We start from the raw sequence: 21,486 nt of genomic DNA, 5'->3' as shown, positions 1-21,486 counted from the left end.
ATTGGATCTACACAAGTTGACTTTTTAGTTCTTGTTGTACACTTGTAATGGCCAGGACGGATATCGATCTTTTAGCTCCATATCTCTCGTCTCATTTCCTGGTTTTGGCCTTTCCGGCTGCAAAAGACGAACAAGACGATTCCACCAAATAGAGCAGGTCATCAAGTTGGGATCAATCTGCCGATTAGTCACAACATCCAAGGGGAACGATAAAAAAGCGAACCCAACCCGAAAAAGTGCACATTTTTCGATTCAATCAGATGTTATCCATCCATCCATTCTTTCTTTTTTTCTTTTTTAAAATGTTTTACTGACTCTTGATGCAACTTTTATTTGAGCGGGTTTCCCAATTTAATAACGAGATGAAACTTGATCAGGTCATGCACGAAAGAAAAAAGCGGGGACGACAATACAGTTGACATATCAGCCTTTTCTGAAAGATCGATCACAACGAATCTACGAAACAATATAAAGTAGCGTGGGACATGACACGTTGATACTTTTATTGCTGACGAGATACCTTTTAAAATGATTTAAAAAAAGAAATAGGCCTTAAATCGATCTAAATTATTATCGTGAGGGGGAAATATTTCGGAGCAACAGTCAGCAAATTTGGCAAGACAATGAGCTGTTTTCCTCAAAAATAGCAAAACAGAAAGCTGTTTTTTTTTTGTTTTTGTTTTTTTTTTTTTTCGCCGGTGTTGTTTCTGGAAAAAGGGAGAAAATAAAATAAAAACAAGGACGGCTTCTTTGACGTCATACAAGACAAGATGCCGACACAGGCATCTAAAAGAGAAAAGCCAGAAATTTCGCCTTTCTGGATGCTCCTTCATTGATAAACAGCGTGTGCTGCTCTTTTTGCTGTAGCTCACGTGATGAATAAATCCTCTCAACCTCGTATGCGACTATATCTAGGTGCATGAACTCGTGCATCCATATATTCATGTTGGCAGCTTCAACTTGCCGGAATCATAAAAATCCCCCTTGGCGGATTACTATATTTCGCCAGTAACACGCCATGGATGGGGAGAGAAGCAAAAAGGAAATAGAAAAAATGTTAACAGAATCTTGCACTTCATTCTGTAGCACCACGTTCAAAAGACTACGGGATTCTATTGCGGATATGCCAACAAGAAACAACACCACATTTTTGCATAATTGGGGTTCTCAATATACATACCACGGAATCCGGTAATAAACCGCTCGCAAATAGAATCAAAAATGATAACGACCCATCCGACCTCTTTCCAGAAATGGCTCCCGAAATTCGTTTATGATAATCTAAATAAAGTACATAGCGATAGTTTTTTTAAAAATAAAATAACAAAAACAAAACAAAAAAATGGCGATCGCGATGTTTTCCTTTAACTCTTGAAAATTCGATACGTGGTTCGAGAGGATCAGCATGGCCGTCATCTTTTTCAACTGCGTCACGTTGGGCATGTACCAGCCCTGTATCGACCAGGTCTGCAACACCAATCGATGCCGCATCCTCCAGGTAACTGACTAAAACGTGCCTAAAAACATTCAGAATCCTGGTGAGATTTGACACGAATGATTGCGAATCTCAGATGCTGGATGATTTCATATTTGCCTTCTTCGCCCTGGAGATGTCCATCAAAATGATCGCCATGGGTGTTTACGGTAAAGGAACTTACCTGGCCGAAACGTGGAACAGGCTCGATTGTTTTATCGTCATCGCCGGGTAAGTAATCATTTATTACGTTCTCGTCCGTTATCTGCATGGCGATGTCAAGATCAAGTAAATTTCAAATGGCAAACAATATTTTATTAGAGCGGTGGAATATTGCTTGGATATGGAGAACATGAATTTATCCGCCATCCGGACCATCCGAGTTTTGCGGCCACTAAGAGCTATCAACCGAATACCCAGTGAGTTCTTAGAGCTAAATGGATGAAAGGGGAGGGTGGGCGGATCGATTTGACTGAAATTACGTATGTAATATTCATGCCGTGACGTTATCCGACAACTTTTAGGCATGAGGATATTGGTGATGCTGTTACTGGATACATTACCCATGCTTGGCAATGTTCTGTTGCTCTGCTTTTTCGTCTTTTTCATCTTCGGCATCGTCGGTGTCCAGCTCTGGGCTGGTATTCTTCGTCAGAGGTGCTACCTTGATCTACCGAAGGGCATTGTCCCACCAGCCACATTGTAAGTTGTCCCAATTTTAATTCAATTAAAAACAATTATTTTTTATCATTCGTAAATTACAAATGTTTCTATTGATTGGTTGTTTATTGAAATGGATTATTGCTCATTGGGAAAAATGACGGAATTATGTCTTTTATAATTTTAAGATGAAAAAAAAAAAATCAATGATCATAAACATCGTGTGTCACACTATATGCATACATACAGGACATTGCCCCCCTACTATTCGGACAAGGTGAAGGTGACCCTGTAAGCCAATCGATTCCATTTGATTGATTTCGTATTTTTGCTTTTCTTTCATTTTTTTTCGTTCGATTTCCCGAATACCTCCCACCTAATCTATTTACAGTTTCGTATAATCTTAATTTCCCTACTAAAAATACCCTTATGGAGTTTTTTATCTACTTCATTACCCCCTTTTTTTCCTATATCGAAAGTAATGACGGTACAGCAAAACAAATGAAGTCACACATTTTACATTGTGATGCAACACCGAACTAACCGTCATCAACTGATCAGCATCAACCATCAGAAAGTTGTTGGATGTCGTGGTCGTAACCCTGAACGTTTTCTCGCTTTTGTTATCTGTTTCGTGCAGTATTGTGATTTTTCGTCTACGCAAAAATTAATTATTCGTTCTAAAAGTGTTAAGAAAACCAAAAGCTAAAGAATATGTATATACCTAAAACATTGCAACGAGGTAGACACATTAACGTATAAGCCACGTACTTCTGGCTCCTCTCAATCTATCTCTTTCTCTCTCTATCTAACAGCACGACCATCGACCGAACTCTGCCCATCTTTTACAAACCCAAGACCCACTACAGGTATTGCAGCAACCTAACTTTTGCTGGCCAAAAGGGAAAGCAAATATTTGCTAGTATGCTACATCGAATGGCATCTCTGTGAATTGCTGGATCACTCTTTTCCCACACATAGTATAGTTTAGCATATTGATTGAATCAATTTATCCTTGTGCTGTGTCTGATGGTCATAACCAGAAATTCCCAATCAGTAATCAAGGATTGAAAACGTAGAAGGGCAAGTCACACCATTGCAGATTCCTTACCAGCAAATTCTCCTTGGCCTATATTATCCTATTAGCCTGTGTTGTCCTGACAACCTGTGAAACTTTGATTAGCCTTTTTTTTTTAATTTCATTAGTACACAAATATAGTTCATTATCCTTTGAAACCTTTGTAGACAAACACAAAGGAAAAGAATATTCAGCCATGTTACCATGACACAAATTTACATAATCATAAGCTGCTGATGATTCTATTGATGTCCTGCTCCTCTTCTTGATGTCGTCTCTGTTGCCTGGCGCATGATCAAAACAAACAAACAAAAAAAAAAAACAATTCCGCGTCCGTGCTGTGTGCCAACCCTCTTTATAGACGGCTGAAGATGTGATGCCTGCCTGGGACATGCATATCTTTAAATAATCACCATAAATTATCTCCCAAAATTTCTAACTGTTTTCTTGTTTTGTTTTTATCCCGTTTCTTTCCTTAAAAACGAAAAGGCCTCTGTCCAGCTATTATAAAGTGCAAGAGACGGAGAAGGACTACATTTGTTCCCTGGCCAAAGACAGTGGGATGCATACATGCGCCTCGCTGCCTCACACCAAATCTGACGGGCGAGTGTGCAATGACAGCGTCGTGCCTGGCATACCCGTTGGAATGGACGGTCTCTCAGTCAACGGCTCTTGTATCAATTGGAATCAATACTACACCGATTGTAGAGCTGGTGAAAAGAATCCTTTCCAGGGAGCCATATCCTTTGATAACATCGGTTTGGCTTGGGTTGCCATCTTTCTAGTAAGTTATGACATTTTTAAAAAACATTATACACATATCAGTAACATATACCATGTATAAGACCTGTCTGTTGTCAGACGGAACAAAAAAGACCCCACGCTGCAAATTCTTATTCCATTGTTCTTTTCGTCGGGTATACAACGCATCTAGTATACAACGCTATCTGATTCATATCTCGACAGAAAATCCAATCCAATCCGAAATTTGGGAGAAAATGAACGAGCGCATTTTCAGAGGAAATTTTTTTTATTTAAATCATTTATTAAGGGGGGAAAAAAAATCTCTTTTCCTTCATAACCATCAGGTTAATGTACCAAATTTATTCATATACTTTGGAGATGGAGCCGTCTGATGTTTGAGGCATTGTATGGTATAGCATACAGGTACTGGTCTTGTGTGTGTGTGTGTTGCCGAGTAGGCATAGGATCATTAGAGTCTTTGGTGGGAGTTCCCTGCGGTTGAGTCTATATCTACAGTCGATTACCAGATAGAAAGAGGGAACGTAACCTTTTGTTAACCGGCATCCTGCTGCTCCTGCCCCCCTCGCCCCATTATAGCAAACAATCGATATAACCTTCCCATGCATTCAGAGAGACCTCTCTTTTCTATAGACAGAGAAATGCACGAACCCCCTGTCTACCTTTCCTCCAACATGTATGTACCATAAAAGGGTGGTGGGCTTCTTTTGTCTCTGGCTCTTTATCCGCTGGAAAGCCGTGCACACACACCGCCGACGGGTGGTTTTCAACAGCACCTGCGCGCCCCCATCCGCATCACCTTTTCTCTCACTTAGGAAATGCGGCGCGCAACTATTCGTCTATGTAACTAGTATGTATAGTATCGATCGATCTACATACATATCACATACACACATACACACAAGGCGATTCTCTCATTAACTCCTGGGCTCGCCTTTTGCCGTAGATAACCATAGCCGCCACATTCGTCATTTGATGTATAATTCACCGCAATCGGTGATTGACCGGGAGATGATGATGATCATTAACACTCATTTTTGTGTTTTTTTTTTCTTTATCAATTATAGGTCATTAGTCTTGAAGGATGGACCGACATCATGTACTACGTCCAGGATGCCCACTCTTTCTGGGACTGGGTTTACTTTGTCCTCCTTATTGTGGTAAGTCTTATGTTAAGTCATCATTTTCGCCAGCAAACTATACTGCGAACTAGTCGAGATGCATTTGCCTGAAGCATTAACAGTTTCCAGCAATGCCCGCAATAACTGTCTCTCGTAATCATGGGACGTAAATTTCGGGGGGATTAAAATCCAAGGAAATGAACTAGAAGAGAAATGACTTTGATGAGAGATCGGATTGGTAAACAGTAACAACGTGAGGATTTACACGCAACGAATAATTTAGAAGCTAAAAATGTTAGGTCACGGACATCTGTATTTTGCTGGCACGCGCGGGCGGTTAACTATTGTATTGTTATTCCGGCGTTGTTACATGTCTAAAGAATAAAAACCAAATCAGCAGAGGTTGGCTTTTAACTTTTAAGCATCCCCCACTCGTCGCCCACGGCTAAGTGATGAGATTTTTCCTCCGCAATCCTTCTATTTTTTTCTGCTATCTGTTTTCTTAAAAAAAAAAAATCTTTTCTATTTTCCTGCGTGGGATTGTGTGTTTGCCGTTTTGGGAGTGGGGGGTGGGAGGGGGAATGGTTGAGCAAATGAGATGGAACTTAGAATTTTGTCCTGTATGAACTTACTTTTCTTTCTTCTCGACGAAACGGACGCCTGTCTTTTGGGGGGTTTTCAGAAAATAAGAGCCGGGCGAAAAAAATTAAATGAGGGTGAGAGATGTAGTATCTATCCTCCAGAGCGAACAATGGGTAGCCCGCAGTATGCTTGTTCAATCTTTTCAGGCCTTATCCTTCTCGTATATCTACATATCGGATGGAAGATCTCTTTGAACTTTTTCGAGGACATGACGAGAAGGATATCCCGTGCTCTTATAACCACGCTCGGGTGGTTGAGATCTTTTGGGTTATTTGAACCATCGATCCATTTGCGCTTTCTTTTTAGACTGCGGAATTATTCGACTGTTGCCCTTTTTTTTTTTTTTAACCCTTTCGTCTGATTCTGGTTTATTGCGCATTCATCTTTAAAAAGATCGGCTCGTTCTTCATGATCAACCTGTGCCTGGTGGTAATAGCCACGCAGTTCTCCGAGACGAAGAAGCGGGAAATGGAGCGGATGCGTCTGGAACGGGCGCGCTACCAATCGACGTCCACATTGGCCAGCACGTCGGCCAGCGAGTCAACTTCATGCTACCGGCAGATCATCAAGTACATTGCACATTTGTGGCGGAGGAGCAAGCGACGTATACTCAGACGATACAGAGCCTACCGCAGCCGGAAGAAGCTGCAGCAACAGCAACAACAGCTGGATCACCCACAATACGGCAAACAACAATCAGCGACGCATTCGCTCAGTTTAAGGACGCGGAGGAAACAGCAACGGCGCAGGAAGAGGAGGAGGAGGCGGAGCAGGCATCCGCATCCTGAATGCCCTAAACATGGCGCCCAACAACAAGAGCAACAACAACAACATCAACATCAATTGCAGAGAAATAGCCAATGTTCTAGCAGCTATCGAGTACCGTCCGTAAGTTCACAGGTAGCGTTGAGAATCAATGATGGGCCGGCTTCGCCTCTCGATTCGCCCGTCCCCATACTCTCAAATGCTCGGCGCGCCAGCGTTGCCGTCTCCATCGACCATCACCATCAGCGATCCTCTCCATTCCTCTCGCCCAGAGGTACGTAAGATTTCATAAAAAAATTGTGAGACGTCAAATTTTCTCAACTAATGGCAGGATTTGTAATAGGATCTTTGGCAATGGCCGATGATTCGTCAGATTCGTCGCAGTTGTTGACGCCAAGGACGCCTAGGCGTCGCCGAAGTAGTGTTATGTTTAGTGACGTTGTCGTCGCTCACGGCATGAGTAACAGTGTGGCCGATGTCAATGTCTGCTGGAGCGAGAAGATCACCCAGACGGGCGGTTTCACTACGGAATCGGTTGCATCCGCCGGAAGTGAATCTCGTCAGCCACATCATCAGACATCTGGTTCGTCTAATCCGTCGTCACCGCTGTCGTTCAATCGCAAATCGTCATTGAGGCAACGAGTCACATCCAACCAGACGACCGACGAACTACGGCCCAGTTGTTCAGCCCCGGGTCCAGGATCCGGTACGACATCTGGTAGCGTTGCAGCGACGTCCACCTTGACACAAGTCCCAAATGGAGCTGGTCTAACCTGTCAAGAATTGCTGGCTCTTAGTGGAGCCCTTGGGGCAGCGCTGCCCACTCCTTTAGCGTTGCCCAACTATCCGTCGGATGAGCCGAAAACTGCGGTAATGGTTGTTGCTCCGGTCGCGGCCAAACATAGCAACAACCATAAATGCAATAACCAGTTATTGGCACCGCCGGGCATGATGCCCATCTTACCAACTCTGGCCATGTCTCTTTGGCCGGAACCGTTTCAAGGTAAGAAAGAAATGGAGGGGGGGAAAAAAATCGATCTAAATATTCAAGTCAAGTAGAGCCAAGGTAACGAGGGTAAACTCGTAATTCCACATCGATTTTCGTTAGTTTCTTTTTTCTGGAATATATATATTTTTTAAAAGGTGCAATTTTCACCTGGCAACTGCAGCTGCATCCGTTTTCTGACTTTTTAGGGGTGCTTTTCTTCTTATGTCCTCGGGATTTTTCTTTTTTGCCTGTTACTTTCCGGAGGTGGGGTAGGATACACTGTCGTCATATTTGAGTCTCAAACGAAAAAGCGAAAGAGTCGAGCAAAGTTTTTGTAGCCGACATGTGGATTCCAAAGTTTCCAGAAGAGTTTCCAGTGGGAATCGATAGTGAAAAAAGTATTCCTCCCCGAGACCTTTTGTGCGTGTAGAATTTTTAGCTGGACCATTCATGCAGCGTGATACACACCCGTGTTGTATGACTCTTCAGAGAGATTGTCAAAAGACAGTCACAACTTTTGTGCACTCCGAGAGGGAGGAGAAGAAGAAGAAAAGACAAGCTCCGCTGTCAGTCGACGAAAGGAATGGACATATAATAACCGGATTTTCTGTGAATTGGCATTTCCCCATCCCCGCTGGCTCGTAGACGACACACAAAGGGGATTCTGACGTGTGCATACAATGTGTATGCATGTGCGTACTTTTGTTTAAAGGAAAAGCGGAATTATTATTTTTGTTTTTTACAAGGACCAAATAGATACTTTTGCATGGGAACGTACGACTGAGAGAGAGAGAGTGCAGCTTTTTTCGTCGTTAAGTCAACAAAGGAATAAGGGAGAAATCGATTGACTTTTTGTTTATTAAGTCCGTCATATTGTTGTTGGCTATTTCGTAGACACGGAACGTGTTGTAAGCGCAGCACCGGTAATGTATCTATCGTCCCTAGCGCCAAAACAATTGTTATTCTTCGGGGAAATTAACTGCAATTTTTTATTTGGTTCGGTCGCTGTCCAGTCAATTTTCACGTAATGGCACGAGCCGACAGCGGAACAACGGACAACAAAGATGGGCTAATCGAATCGTTGTTGTCGTTTTCCTAATTGAACCTGATGCGTTTTCTTGCAACAGTTCGCTTTTTCTTATTTACTGTAACAGTCAAAATTGAGCCAATGGTATCTCGATTACGCCAACGTTACAGACCCTGGACGTAGCGGCGACGATCATTGGACAACGATCCCGTGCGTGAACAACAGGAAGCCGGCAGAGACGGCAGAGACGGCAGTTGACGTGGAGACGGACAATGAAGACGATAGGAATTGCATTTGCTGCTCATCGGACGACGAGGAATATTCAGCGTCCGATGAAGAGGCCGGTTCGGAAGATCAAAACGAAGACTATTACGAAGAAGATGAAGAACAACGAGGAGCATCCGTCGAAGTGTTTGAGCATCGTCGTTCGCCCTTGTCTCGCTATTGGTCGCTCGTCAAGGAATATTATAAAACGTTCCAGCGGAGTGTCAAAGCCCTCGTCGAGCACAAGTACTTCCAGCAGGGACTTTTGGGAGCCATTCTCATCAATACGCTCAGCATGGGCATCGAATATCACAACCAGGTACGTGATTTCTCGTGAAATACTAGAATGAGTTTAAAGCCTTCGCGTCGTGCTATGCGTCTTCGCTTCAACGACGATCGAGTCGGCGATAGAAGTAGTAGGCCTGGATGGTGGCGCTCTCACTTATCTTTGATGGCCTAAGTCCTAATCGATGCCGTGGTCGCACACTGGATCAGCCCCACATTTGGTCGTCCCTGCTGACTGTTCACACACATAAAGTTTAGGTGCATTTTAGACGAGGCCAAATGCGCGTAAATTGAGTCAAAAATGGAAAAGAGAAATTCAGGTCAGCAAAAGGAGAGATAGTGGAAGGAATGGTCATTGATTTTATTGGGTTTCTTTTCTCTCCCTTTTTCATTTCTTTTTCTTTCTTGTCTTCCCTCCCACCCCAATAGCGGAAATGGTTTTCCATCCATTCCGTGTACCCATCGGCCTAAAAGTCCGCCATTTCGATTCACTTATTCAGCGCACAGATAACATTTACAATTTTTGATTCCATCCCCCGCTTTCAGCTGGATCGAGCGTTGCAGTTAGACCAACTCGTCCGGATGACATTTTCTTCAACTACCCCATTTTTTTTTTTTCATTTTTTATGGTTACTGCATATTTATTTATATATATGTATCTTGCATTTTGATTAGGTTACCCTCTCCCCATTTTTTAAAATGTACACATGAAACATTTTTATTTTTCTCTCTTCCTGCTACAGCCAGAAGAACTGACGCTGACAGTCGAATTTAGCAACATCGTTTTCTCAGCCATTTTCGCCATTGAGATGCTGCTCAAAGTGATCGCCGAAGGTCCGCTCAACTACATCGGCAACGGTTTCAACGTCTTTGACGGTGTTATCGTCATTCTCAGGTAGAAACGAACTTCTATCCACGTGTATTTCATTCGACGTTGCACATTGTTTTCTCCTTTGACAGTTTGGTGGAAGTGTTTCAGAGCTTGAATCGCTTCGAAGGGGATGACGGTGGCAGTTCGGGCCTTTCGGTTTTGAGGACGTTTCGTCTTTTGCGCATCTTGAAATTAGTCCGTTTCATGCCAAACTTGCGTCGTCAATTGATCGTCATGTTGCGCACAATGGACAATGTGGCCGTCTTCTTCGCCTTGCTCCTGCTCTTCATTTTCATATTCAGGTACAGCATGTCGACTCTGTTATGGTAAAGCTCTGAAAGTCGTGGGCGTTTTTTAGTCTTTTTTCTCAGTTTGAACAAGAAAGCAACTCATTCGGTATAGACATGTAACACGACACCCGTTTCCCCACCCCCCACATGTAATGCGTACACGTCAAAGAGTCGAGAGTTGGTGTTTGTGATCAGCCAGGTTTCTAGGTACGTACAGCCAGTTTTCGTATCGATCGTCTTCCGACCCTGAAGGCGCCCTCCTGATGGCTGCCGACTGTCTCGCCATTTTATTCATAAGTTAGCCCTGCAGGAGAGAAAGGATCGTCGAGCTGTGCCTGTTCATTCTGTCCGCTCTAAATGGGAGGCCCCCCTCAGCCATAACGAATGTACACAAGTATTCGACGATATCGGCACTGGATGGATGAGTTAGTTAAGTGGAAAGGTAGACGCACATTATGTTGCGTGGTGGCAGACGATCTTTTTCTATCCCCTTCGCATATGACGCAATTCTTGATCCAGAGATTTATTCAGTGAATGACTCGTTTTTTTTTGTTTTTTTTTGTGTGCCCGTCTTTCCTTCCATCAGTTTTTGATGGCGTCAATTCACGTGCTATTTATGTTGGTGTTTTCTTTTATGTTCTTTTTTTGTTTATCTTCATTCTTCTTCTTCATTTTTCTTCCGATGGCGACAGCATTTTGGGCATGAATTTGTTCGGCTGCAAATTTTGTCGCAAAACCAGCGACCAGTCGACGAGTTGCGACCGTAAAAACTTCGACTCCCTCCTGTGGGCCATAGTGACCGTGTTTCAGGTACAACAAATCCATTAGATGACCAAAAGCCTCTATCTCTTTCTCCATCCATTTTTATTTTAATTCCTTGAGTAATGATTCTTGACGCGAATGAGCCTCTTCCCCACAATAAAGAATTCACCTCGCTTCCTTCTTGTTTTACAAACGTCCCTCTCCCCCCAATGACATCATCAATCGTTTGCATCGATCCATTTCACTTCCGTCCTTGTGCTTCCCGTTTTCGTAGAGTTGGATGATTTTTGGAAATCATGTGATTGCCAAATGACTTTGATCACTCCCTCGCCTACCACTTACTCGCAAACATAGAAGATATAGATTAGACTACCAACAACTTTCCTCTTTCCCTTGCAATATACCGCAGACTCTCCGCCCCCTCAATTAGCTAATTAGATCTCCTTTAGAAGTCATGCCCTTTCCCAACTGCAGCGAAAGGAAGTCGCATCTTTTTTTTTTTTCTTGTCTGCCGCGTCTCATATATAGATTATTGCCAAACGGCTGCTACCTAGAGCTCTGCTGGATATGTGGGCTCTCTATTTTTATGTGTATACGCTATGCTTTCCTATCTCTATACGCGTCCGGTCCGTTTTCTTCTGTCTCCTTCCACTTAACGTCATAGGATCGTTATTAACCATCACATCATGCTAACTATGGCTGACTACTGCGAGCTGCCTCGTTCCCTTTTTTGCGACGTTTGATTATATTCGGAGCTAGTCTGAGCTCGCGTTATGGATCGAAAATCCGGAAATCAACTTGGTTACACACCGATGCTTTTTATTCGGAATATTAGTACATTTTGGCTCATTTCTCCGTCTTGGGTCGTTTGACATCAAGGGAAAAACTGGTTTCACTATAAACCGCAGGTCAAGCTGATTTCGTCCGTAGGAAAGGGATATACTTCCCAACTGGATATACCATTTGTCTTTTTCATGTGTGTAGTTAAAGATCTAAAAGTTATTACATTATGTAGGGAGGGAAGAACACTAAAAAGCGACGGCATAAATCCAGCCGTTGCAAACGGTCTTAGGGCTGAGTGATGTGGGCCGCTGTTGCCTAGATTCTTTGGTTATGCACAAAAGCACGAGGGGAGGGAGGCAGCAGCTGTCCAGTCTGTATTCCATTTCCCTAGCTACTTGTCTATAAGCTGGCAGTAATGGGGAACTCTTCAATCTCACACGGCCGACACATCCCGAAGAAAGATTGCTGATGGCTCGTTGTCGGTGGAGGGAGAAAAGCGGCTGAGAGGGGGAGTACATGTCAGCACCACGGCGTAAGCAGTTGGTCGACCGTGACGAGTGAGAGATAAAGTGCGAGAAGAATAAAGAAGACTTTTCCTCTCTATTTTCATTTCGAAGTAGAGACGTCGTCGTCGCAATGAGCCAGACAAATCGTTCACGTCATCTCTGATTGCATCTTCAGATAGCGTCTTTTACAAATCTTCTGAAACTGAAATTTAAAAAAATGTAAAAAGAGAATGATTGGCAGCCTGCAATCTAAAATTGCTCAGTCAAAATGTTTTGTCGGTTAATGATGGGGCTGAATCCTCGCCAGCAAGCTTCTTGTACGGTCGTGGTGTCATAACATTAGTTACAGCGCCAGCAGTCAATGTTTTTGTGTACTTGTGTCGTTAGATTTTTTATTTTTTTTTTCATCTCATTTAATTTGTCCAATTGTTGATGACACGCCACAACAGCGTACTAGGCATGTATCTGTTTGGAGGTAAATTTTGCATGCGCGAGGACGGCTCCCGATCTTGCACGTGCTCGGAGATTCTCAACCGAGACCCCGGTTGCGTCTGCGACCGAAAACACTTCAACACTTTGCTTTGGGCTACTGTCACCGTCTTCCAGGCAAGTAGTCATAGTAGTAGTATACATCCCTCAAACAGAAATAATTGATAACCCTGCCATTGGGTTTTTCCCTCTTTTAAATATTAGTCTCTACATATTATAGTTAGCCCTTTTTCAGTTTAAATCCATCAACGTAGTGTTAATCTGTTAGAGTAGCTTAGTTCCACAGTGTTTTAGGTTCTTCATTTCACTGTCACTTAAACTGTTTTTTTTTTTTTAATGGATGTTGGTGTAACACTTACTTACCCGATGATGTCATTTTAAAGAAAATATTTATTCCATTGTCCTCTCCTTCTAAATACCTTACCTATACATTCCTCGAGCCACTAAACTGTCGATGAACTGCTTGAGCAAAGAGCTGGATTCCTTTATTTCCCCCGCACCCCAGAATTCATCATAATACCATCGTGTGTGTGTTGTGTGTACGTATAGATTTTGACCCAAGAAGATTGGAATGTTGTTCTATTCAATGGCATGGAGAAGACAAGCCATTGGGCAGCGCTTTATTTCGTGGCGCTCATGACATTTGGCAACTATGTCCTGTTCAATCTCCTAGTCGCCATTCTCGTCGAAGGCTTCTCCGCTGAGGTATGTAATTACGCACCTAATTATTTACCACCGGTCAGCGTAGTGTTGGCCACCTCCTTGTATCATTTGATCGCCCTTAACTTTAAAAACAAAACAAAAATCGATGTAAACTTAAAAATCCTGCTCATTTTCGGATTAACAACATTAACGTACACATCTGACACTCGGCATGGCGCGCCTAACGATTCTTACGTAACACCACCACGGATATACTATTTCAACTCGCATGCCGTTCCGTTTTCCAAAATAATGACGTAACACAAACTCCAATATGGAATGATACTAACAACAAAAACGACACCCCCAAAAAATGATCCCGTTATCTTTAATAAGAGGGCTAATTCTAGAAAATGATGGGGCAAAAAGAAACCCAACATGTTCGTCGTTTGGTTGTCAACTTCTGCCATGGACCCATGGTGTATGTATTGGTGTATGTGTATAGAGAACGGAGCGACTGGAACGTGAACAGCGTGAGCAGGCCAGACAGGAACGCCATGCAGCAAGAGCTCTTGCCACGGCTGCGGCTTTGTCAATCCAAGATGAGGCAACATCGGGTGGCTCTTGTCACGGGGATCAGGAGACGGGTCCACCGGCACCTGAAAATTGTTCGCCCGATTCGCCGTCGTCTGCCGACGGTGTTGGGTGTCATCAACAAGAGCTGCAGCACGACAACTATTTCTCGAGATCTTCGGTGACGGAGGAGAGTTGCAGTCCTGTCGGCTACTGTGCCAATGACATCGCGGTCGAAGACGTATTGGTCTCCGTCGTCGATAGCGCCCAGCTGGCCGACTTACTACTCGAGGTCCGTGTCTGTATGGCGGTGGCCGCAAAACCAATTCTTTTTAGAGCCTATAGAATTCTACCGAGAACTCCTCGTGCTCCCTACCTCTTGCTTTTGATTGACGTCATTATTTTGTTGATAAAATTTCCACAATTCTGGACATGTGGAGGACATGCGTAGGCAATCTAATGTATGCAGCGTAAGTGAATGAAGCTTTTATGACGTTGTCATTGTTAACGAGCCTGACGTTTACACGTCACGTCAGTAGGTCTAGTACCTTTCGAGAGACATTGAGATGTGCCTTTCATGTTCTCGACGTTCAGCCTGGTGATGAACAAAAACAACCCGCCCATGTCGTCCCTGGCTTTAATTTACTTTATTGTTTAGTTTGATAGAAAAAAAAACAAAAGAAAAAAAAAAAAGCTTTTGATGTCGTCCTATTTACCTTTTCCTTTTACATACTCTATGTATCCAGTTATCTAATAATCATTACCCCATTAAAGAACCCGACAATGAAAGATAGCTCAACCACCATAAATCAATAAAAAAAACGGGGGATAAAGGACTTCCTCCGGCCATCGATATAAAAAACAAAAAACAAAAAAAATCTTCCAACGGAGAAGAAAAAGGAGGTGTTATCGTAGTTCTTTGGTGTTTTCACGTTGGAGAAATGTTGTAGAAAGTTCTATGTATTTCGCTTTTTTTTTTTTTTTTTTAAACGTGTATCTCCAACGTGACTTTGATCGATCTTAACGACTATAAAGGCCTAAATGGTGTTGCATCCTCGTGTACGTGTGCATGTTTAGATAGATGAATAAAAAACCTTCGTCTAACTGCATGATTGAAATCGATGAGTTTTTGCTACTAAAAGTATCTTGAAAACTTTTTTATTTTTATTTTTTGTTTTCGCTGTCATGCATGAGGAATGCGCGAGTGGATGAAGAAATTGAAAGGGGATGCATCCGCAGCAAGGATGCTTCCACGAAAAATGGAATCCAACTCTTATTTGGCCTCGCCGAGCATCTAATAGTCGTTCAAACTGGCGCCGTTTTGTACTAACAAACTTCGTTTTGCTCTCTGTCTCTCTTGTTTTCTTTTCTTCGATTCAACTTCAATGGCACCACGCGACCCGTCGATGCTTCTCCCCGGGTGTATATGTTATAGGAGGAACGCAAACAAGCCAAACTGGCACTATTGGAGTCTCAACAACAGCGCCGACTCAAGGAGAATTCGTACAATGCCATTCAGGAGCAACAGCGCCGTGAATCTTTATACAGTAAGAGTCATCACGATTGCGCTAACAATCCCAACCATTACGATCCAAAGTCAAACATCGAACGAGGTTCATTCAAACGTTAAACGCAACTAACCGAGCACGTAACAATCATTTGTTTTCCTTTTTTTTTTATCCACTAAAGAAACGATCCTGTTCTGTCAGCCGCAGTCATCTGTTGTTCCTCGATCGGAATTTCAAACGCGGACGACAAATGGATCGGATAGGATGGAAACGCATCCGAGCGCAACTGCGTCGCAGCATTTATTGCTTCCGCCAACGACAGCTCCGATCATCACCCACACAGCCGCCACTCCGCAAGGATCTCCAAATGCCACGCTCGATTCCATTTGCAGTCACAGGGAAAGCGCGCCGTGCGTCAGACTATCTCCGTTGAAGTCGGTCAAGTTAGTAGGCGTGTCTCCGCCACGTCGTACTTCGGTAGAAGGTTCTCCTTTACACGGAGATACTGGTATCAATTTGGTGAGTAGAAAGGGCCCAACTTGTTGTAAACTTGTCTTTTATTTTTTTCTTTAAAAGAAGACGCAGCGTGGAGACTTATTCTCACTCGTATAAACAGGGACTCGAGACGTTGGGTTCGCCGTCTTTACTGCGAACGCCGAGCAACAGATCCTGCGCTAGCTCCAGATCGTCTAGACGATCGAGTTTGAATCCCATCATGCCCAGTCGAGGTATTCTCAGCAGAAAGAGCAGCCTGGCTGCCCCCTCAGGGTAAGACATTTCCCTTCTATAACTTTTGCTGCGCTCGCTTTCCACTTTCAGACATTGATGGCAACTTTGTTTCTCGTGATTGCATTGCGTTGCGCCGTCTTATAATTTTCCCGTAAAAATGTACGTAGGGGAGGAATGGTATCATCGCCGGAAGAGTCAGCCGATACCAATTCATTGTTGCCTTTATCGTCCTCGGAGATGCTGGGCGGCGGAAGTGGCGTCCTTCGCCAGGGCAGCAAGAAATTGTGGAGGCGGCTGTCATCGCGGGATACGGCTGGCATCCCCACTAATGGATCGCATGCCGATCTGGAAGCTGAGCTGGAAGAGGACCACGCATCCAACGCGGGCAATTACAGCCTTCTAAACAACCTGAACAACCAACGACAACCGAGGTATACAATGTCATTTTTTAACCTCTATGCATTAGCGACGTAACAATCGTGTTTACTCAGTTGCAGTAATCATGATCGACTTGCCTGTAATGGCAGCGCCCAACACGATGGAATTCACCAGCCATTCACGCGGAAACCGATTCTGTCTCATCAGAATTCTTTCGGCAGTCCGACAACATTGAGTCCGCAGAATTCTATCCGCAGTAACGGCTCGTCGCCGCGGAGTCCATCACCCGGATTCAATAACCTGGCGGTAAGCATAAATTCGTCGTTATAAACGTTGAGTTTGGTTGCTGAAAACATTGTTTCCTTGGGAGCAGCCGAATAACAACAACAACGGCAGTAATTTGAATTTCTCCATCGGAGAAGGGCAAACGGGGGCCAACAGCACGACAACCAAAACAGAGGAGGAAGTGGTAGTGAAGAAACGGCTAATTGTTCGCCTTTATGAACGATTCCCTCAACTCAAGAAGCGGGAAGACTACGCCCTCTTTATTCTGTCGCCGGAAAATTCGTACGTTTTTTTTTTTTTGTTTTTTGTTTTTTTTTTTTGTTAAAAAAAATGGAATTAAATTTATTGCACATAGTTGGCTAAAAATGATATATTTTTAAATGGGGAATTACAGCATTCGGCGGTCATGTAGTACGTTGGTGAGAAAGAGTTGGTTCGACCATACAATCCTGTTTTTCATCGGATTGAATTGCGTCACGTTGGCCATGGAACGGCCGCTCATTCCACCCGATTCGTTCGAGCGTGCCTTCCTCTCCGTGTCCAACTATGTCTTCACTTTTGTCTTTGCCATCGAAATGATTTTGAAAGTCATGGCCGTCGGCATGTTTTACGGCCCAAGTGCTTATTTTGATTCCGGATGGAACATCATGGACGGTCTCCTCGTCAGCGTGTCCATCGTTGATATTCTCATGTCACTTTTGTCTAGCGGCAGTCCGCGCATCTTTGGCATACTCAGAGTAAGAAACCGAATTTTTAAACTAATACATTTGCCGTGTATTTTCTCTTAAATTATTATGATTTTTCTAAAGGTCTTCCGGCTGCTGCGATCCTTGAGGCCGTTGCGAGTCATCAACCGAGCGCCCGGCTTGAAATTGGTGGTGCAAACCTTACTATCTTCTTTGAAACCCATCGGAAACATTGTGCTCATTTGCTGCACTTTCTTCATCATCTTCGGAATCCTCGGAGTCCAGGTACTTTTTTGTGTGCATGCATTCAAATGTTTTAATTGCCATTGGACGTTTGATTTGATTTCCCCACAGTTATTCAAAGGGAGTTTCTTCTACTGTGAGGGGCCCAACATCCGTTCGGTCCGCAATCGAACGGATTGTTTGGCGGCGGATCCTCGCAACATGTGGGTCAATCGCGCCTACAATTTCGATGACCTCGGACAGGCCCTAATGGCCCTTTTCGTCCTTTCGTCCAAAGATGGCTGGGTCAACATTATGTACACTGGGCTAGACGCCGTCGGTGTCGATCAACAGGTCCGCTCCAACTATTCATTTGTCAAACCAGGAATTGATTCATTCACACATTTTTCTTGATAGCCGATCGAGAATTACAGCGAGTGGCGCTTAATCTACTTCATCTCGTTTCTGCTGTTGGTCGGTTTCTTCGTGCTCAACATGTTCGTCGGTGTCGTCGTCGAGAATTTCCATCGTTGCCGTGAAGAACAGGAGAAGGAGGAGCGAGCTCGGCGGATGGCGAAGCGGGCGCGCAAAATGGAAAAAAAGCGCAGAAGTAAATCAAACGTCATATCGTCTTTTTCACTATTTTCTTTTCCAGGCTCTTCTCACCATTTTTCTCCAAACAAATAGTAGTTTTGCGTCTTATCAGTTTTAGTTCTTTGGGTTCATGTTTTATTCGAATTAAAGGTTAAGCCCTTTTTGGCACTCTTTCTAATAGTGTCTTTCTTTTCACCGCTCTCCGAGTTAACCAAGCAATCACGAGACACTTGCACATCGTCACTTTCGTTGTCGTCGATATTCTTAAAAAAAAAAAAGTCCTCGACGATTGTTTTGATTTACTTGACGTTTAGGATTCATTTCAGTTCATTACCCTACCTGAAATCTGTTTTCAACTTCATGTTTTAGTCAAACGTTGTGTGTTTCCAGTAGGATTTTCTGTTTTCTATGTCTTAGTTTCTTCTTTCATTTAATCGCTGTCATCGTGACCGCGGTATAACAGCGACACTGTTTTCTTTCAGTCTCATCTTACTGAATTGCCATTTTTGTTCAAGTTGGTACTGTAGTCGCACTCAATGACGTCGTCATCGATGGCACTGACCCCGGACCTAAGCCCAGAGCCGTGAGAACGGGTAGGAAATTAGCAATTCCTGACCCACACCAACTTGCTGACTTTTGTCACGTTGTTGTTGTTTTTGTTGTTCTACCTCTTTTAGCCACACACTAGTATAGAGATAGAATAAAACAAAACAGCAACAACCCCAAAAGAAAAATCAAAAACACACTTCCAATCGTGAAAAATCTGCACTGGTGTGACATTTCCCCCCCTCTCCTGACTGATCGAGATACTGATAAAACAAACACATCCCTTTAAAAAAAAAAAATAAAATATTGATCCAAACTGGAAGAATCGCCTCTCACAAAAAAACAATTCCGTTGCAGGAAGCAAACACGCCGAATTGCTTGTCCACACACCAATACCAATGTAGAACTATATCGTTGTTATGGATGCTTTGACATGACTCTTTATGATATGTTTTTAATCACTAGTTTTGATCGCTAGACGTAGACGTCATTAACGGCACGCGATCACTCTATTGTATTCCTGAATGTCGTTTACATCACCGTTGTTTTCGCGTGACCCATTTTTTAAATATTTTTATTAAAGGCACATTGTTTGACGATTTGTATAGTACGTCTGCGCGTGTGTGTGTGTGTGCGAGATTTAATTTGAATAGTCCCAATAACCATCCGATATTATTAATAATATTATTTCGTTCATTTTGTTACCTGTAATAATGTTTTCAGAGATGCGACGGCCTCCCTACTACACCAACTATTCACGTTCGCGGCTAGTCATTCACAATGTGGTGACGTCCAAGTACTTTGACTTGGCCATCGCCGCTGTTATTGGTCTTAACGTCGTCACAATGGCCATGGAATTTTACCTTATGCCACCTGTAAGTTTATTTCAATGTTTTGGACGAGCGCGATTAACAATTGACGGTACTGCTGACCACTAGGAACTGGAATCGGCGCTGCGCATTTTCAATTATTTCTTCACGGCCGTCTTCATCATCGAATCCGTCTGCAAAGTCGTGGCCTTGGGAGTGCGACGGTACATCAAGGATCGCTGGAATCAGCTAGACGTCGCCATCGTCATCCTGTCTATCGTTGGCATCGTTTTAGAGGAGATGAAATCCGATTTAATTCCAATTAATCCCACAATCATCCGCGTTATGCGCGTTTTGCGGATAGCCAGAGGTAATTTCAATTCGGTAATCAAGCGAACTTTAAGTTTAAGAAATTTGTTTGGTCATTCCCTAGTGTTGAAGTTGCTGAAAATGGCCAAAGGAATCCGCTCTTTGCTGGACACAGTGATGCAAGCACTTCCGCAAGTCGGCAACTTGGGACTCTTGTTCTACTTGCTATTCTTCATTTTTGCTGCCCTTGGAGTCGAATTGTTTGGTCGTTTGGGTAAATATGAACTAAAATAAATAATAACGGGCCAGGTCGGCTCTATTATTGTCAGTCAGAAATTCATGCGTGTGTTTCCTTACCATTTTCCGACGAGTGTAGAATGTGATGACGACCATCCGTGCCAAGGTCTTGGCGAACACGCCCACTTTGCAAACTTTGGCATCGCTTTCTTGACATTGTTCCGCGTGGCGACGGGCGACAACTGGAACGGCATCATGAAGGACACACTGCGTGAAAACTGCGACCCGTCGGCCGATTGTATCAGGAACTGCTGCGTATCCCGCATTATCGCGCCCATCTTTTTCGTCATTTTTGTCCTGATGGCTCAGTTTGTCCTGGTCAACGTCGTCGTCGCTGTTCTCATGAAACACCTAGAAGAATCGCACAAACAGGTAAGGAGCCACTATACCAATTCCATCGATTTCCTAACATTCGTCGCCACTTAAAACATTTTATTTACCGACTCATAGCTCAAAACTCAACCGGTTATGTTAAAAGAAAAACAAACAAATCTAATCATTCTAAAGTTAACCAATTAAAAAGAACACATTGAAAGAGGTAGTCCATCTATAGAAATTAAAGGAAAACAGGGGGGGGATATATACATATAATTAATAACATAATAATAAAAGAATTGCAAGAGCGATAAGACATGTGTGTGTGTGTGTGTGTATGTGTGTGTTCAGACGGCGGAAGAAAAGATTCAGACGCCCACTACCGAAACGGATGGTGATACCGACGATGATGTCTTGGAGGAAGACCCACCTGAATCCAATGCCTATCCGATGATAACATTGAGCGTGGACAGTGAAACGGAAGCCGAAGTCAGAATAGAAGAAGAAGAAGAAGAAGAAGAAGAAGATGCAACATCATCTGTCTGCAGTCCATGAAAGAAATAATGAAAAAAACAAAACAAAACAAAAATGAATGCATGCATGCATGCGGAGATAAAACGGGACCACCATTGTGAAACGACTTCAAACGCCAAATATCTGGGTAGAAAAGAAATAGTGAACTGAAGGACGAACATAAGAAACACCCAACGACCTCACGTTTCGGTTCTGATGTCATCCGCACGGCAACAAAACACAGTGATCAAAGGCAAAATAAAACTTAAAAACCCTGGATCCCCCTCCCTCGAAGAATTCGTTCGAAACCCAC

The 21,486-nt window shown here is 43.3% G+C and overlaps 1 protein-coding gene across 11 annotated transcripts in view; it reads left to right on the top strand.

Moving 5' to 3' along the window:
• Positions 1 to 21,486, top strand: part of LOC116931855 (voltage-dependent T-type calcium channel subunit alpha-1G) — a 33,519-nt gene that overhangs the window by 7,623 nt on the left and 4,410 nt on the right. Inside the window, exons 2-32 of one of the 11 annotated variants that reach the window (XM_045179856.1) lie at positions 1,387 to 1,498; positions 1,572 to 1,705; positions 1,796 to 1,893; positions 1,999 to 2,176; positions 2,950 to 3,003; positions 3,702 to 3,996; positions 5,042 to 5,134; positions 6,131 to 6,776; positions 6,846 to 7,505; positions 8,688 to 9,100; positions 9,810 to 9,961; positions 10,027 to 10,239; positions 10,920 to 11,037; positions 13,317 to 13,472; positions 13,915 to 14,274; positions 15,418 to 15,595; positions 15,672 to 16,009; positions 16,107 to 16,258; positions 16,387 to 16,650; positions 16,717 to 16,903; positions 16,971 to 17,164; positions 17,277 to 17,619; positions 17,692 to 17,853; positions 17,923 to 18,144; positions 18,208 to 18,400; positions 18,900 to 18,977; positions 19,654 to 19,805; positions 19,869 to 20,109; positions 20,173 to 20,322; positions 20,425 to 20,717; positions 21,012 to 21,238. In XM_045179856.1, the coding sequence (XP_045035791.1) occupies positions 1,387 to 1,498; positions 1,572 to 1,705; positions 1,796 to 1,893; positions 1,999 to 2,176; positions 2,950 to 3,003; positions 3,702 to 3,996; positions 5,042 to 5,134; positions 6,131 to 6,776; positions 6,846 to 7,505; positions 8,688 to 9,100; positions 9,810 to 9,961; positions 10,027 to 10,239; positions 10,920 to 11,037; positions 13,317 to 13,472; positions 13,915 to 14,274; positions 15,418 to 15,595; positions 15,672 to 16,009; positions 16,107 to 16,258; positions 16,387 to 16,650; positions 16,717 to 16,903; positions 16,971 to 17,164; positions 17,277 to 17,619; positions 17,692 to 17,853; positions 17,923 to 18,144; positions 18,208 to 18,400; positions 18,900 to 18,977; positions 19,654 to 19,805; positions 19,869 to 20,109; positions 20,173 to 20,322; positions 20,425 to 20,717; positions 21,012 to 21,215 (7,033 nt within the window). In that variant the 3' untranslated portion in view covers positions 21,216 to 21,238. Of the gene's footprint in view, positions 1 to 1,386; positions 1,499 to 1,571; positions 1,706 to 1,795; positions 1,894 to 1,998; positions 2,177 to 2,383; positions 2,426 to 2,446; positions 2,877 to 2,949; positions 3,004 to 3,701; positions 3,997 to 5,041; positions 5,135 to 6,130; positions 6,777 to 6,845; positions 7,506 to 8,687; positions 9,101 to 9,809; positions 9,962 to 10,026; positions 10,240 to 10,919; positions 11,038 to 13,316; positions 13,473 to 13,914; positions 14,275 to 15,417; positions 15,596 to 15,671; positions 16,010 to 16,106; positions 16,259 to 16,386; positions 16,651 to 16,710; positions 16,904 to 16,970; positions 17,165 to 17,276; positions 17,620 to 17,691; positions 17,854 to 17,922; positions 18,145 to 18,207; positions 18,401 to 18,899; positions 18,978 to 19,653; positions 19,806 to 19,868; positions 20,110 to 20,172; positions 20,323 to 20,424; positions 20,718 to 21,011; positions 21,239 to 21,486 lie in introns of those variants that run through there. The other 10 variants (XM_045179860.1, XM_045179855.1, XM_045179857.1 and 7 more) reach the window with 10 other exon arrangements.

Source organism: Daphnia magna, linkage group LG10 (assembly GCF_020631705.1).
Source record: "Daphnia magna isolate NIES linkage group LG10, ASM2063170v1.1, whole genome shotgun sequence".
Classification (NCBI taxonomy): domain Eukaryota; kingdom Metazoa; phylum Arthropoda; class Branchiopoda; order Diplostraca; family Daphniidae; genus Daphnia; species Daphnia magna.
This window is presented reverse-complemented; position numbering and strand designations above follow the sequence as displayed.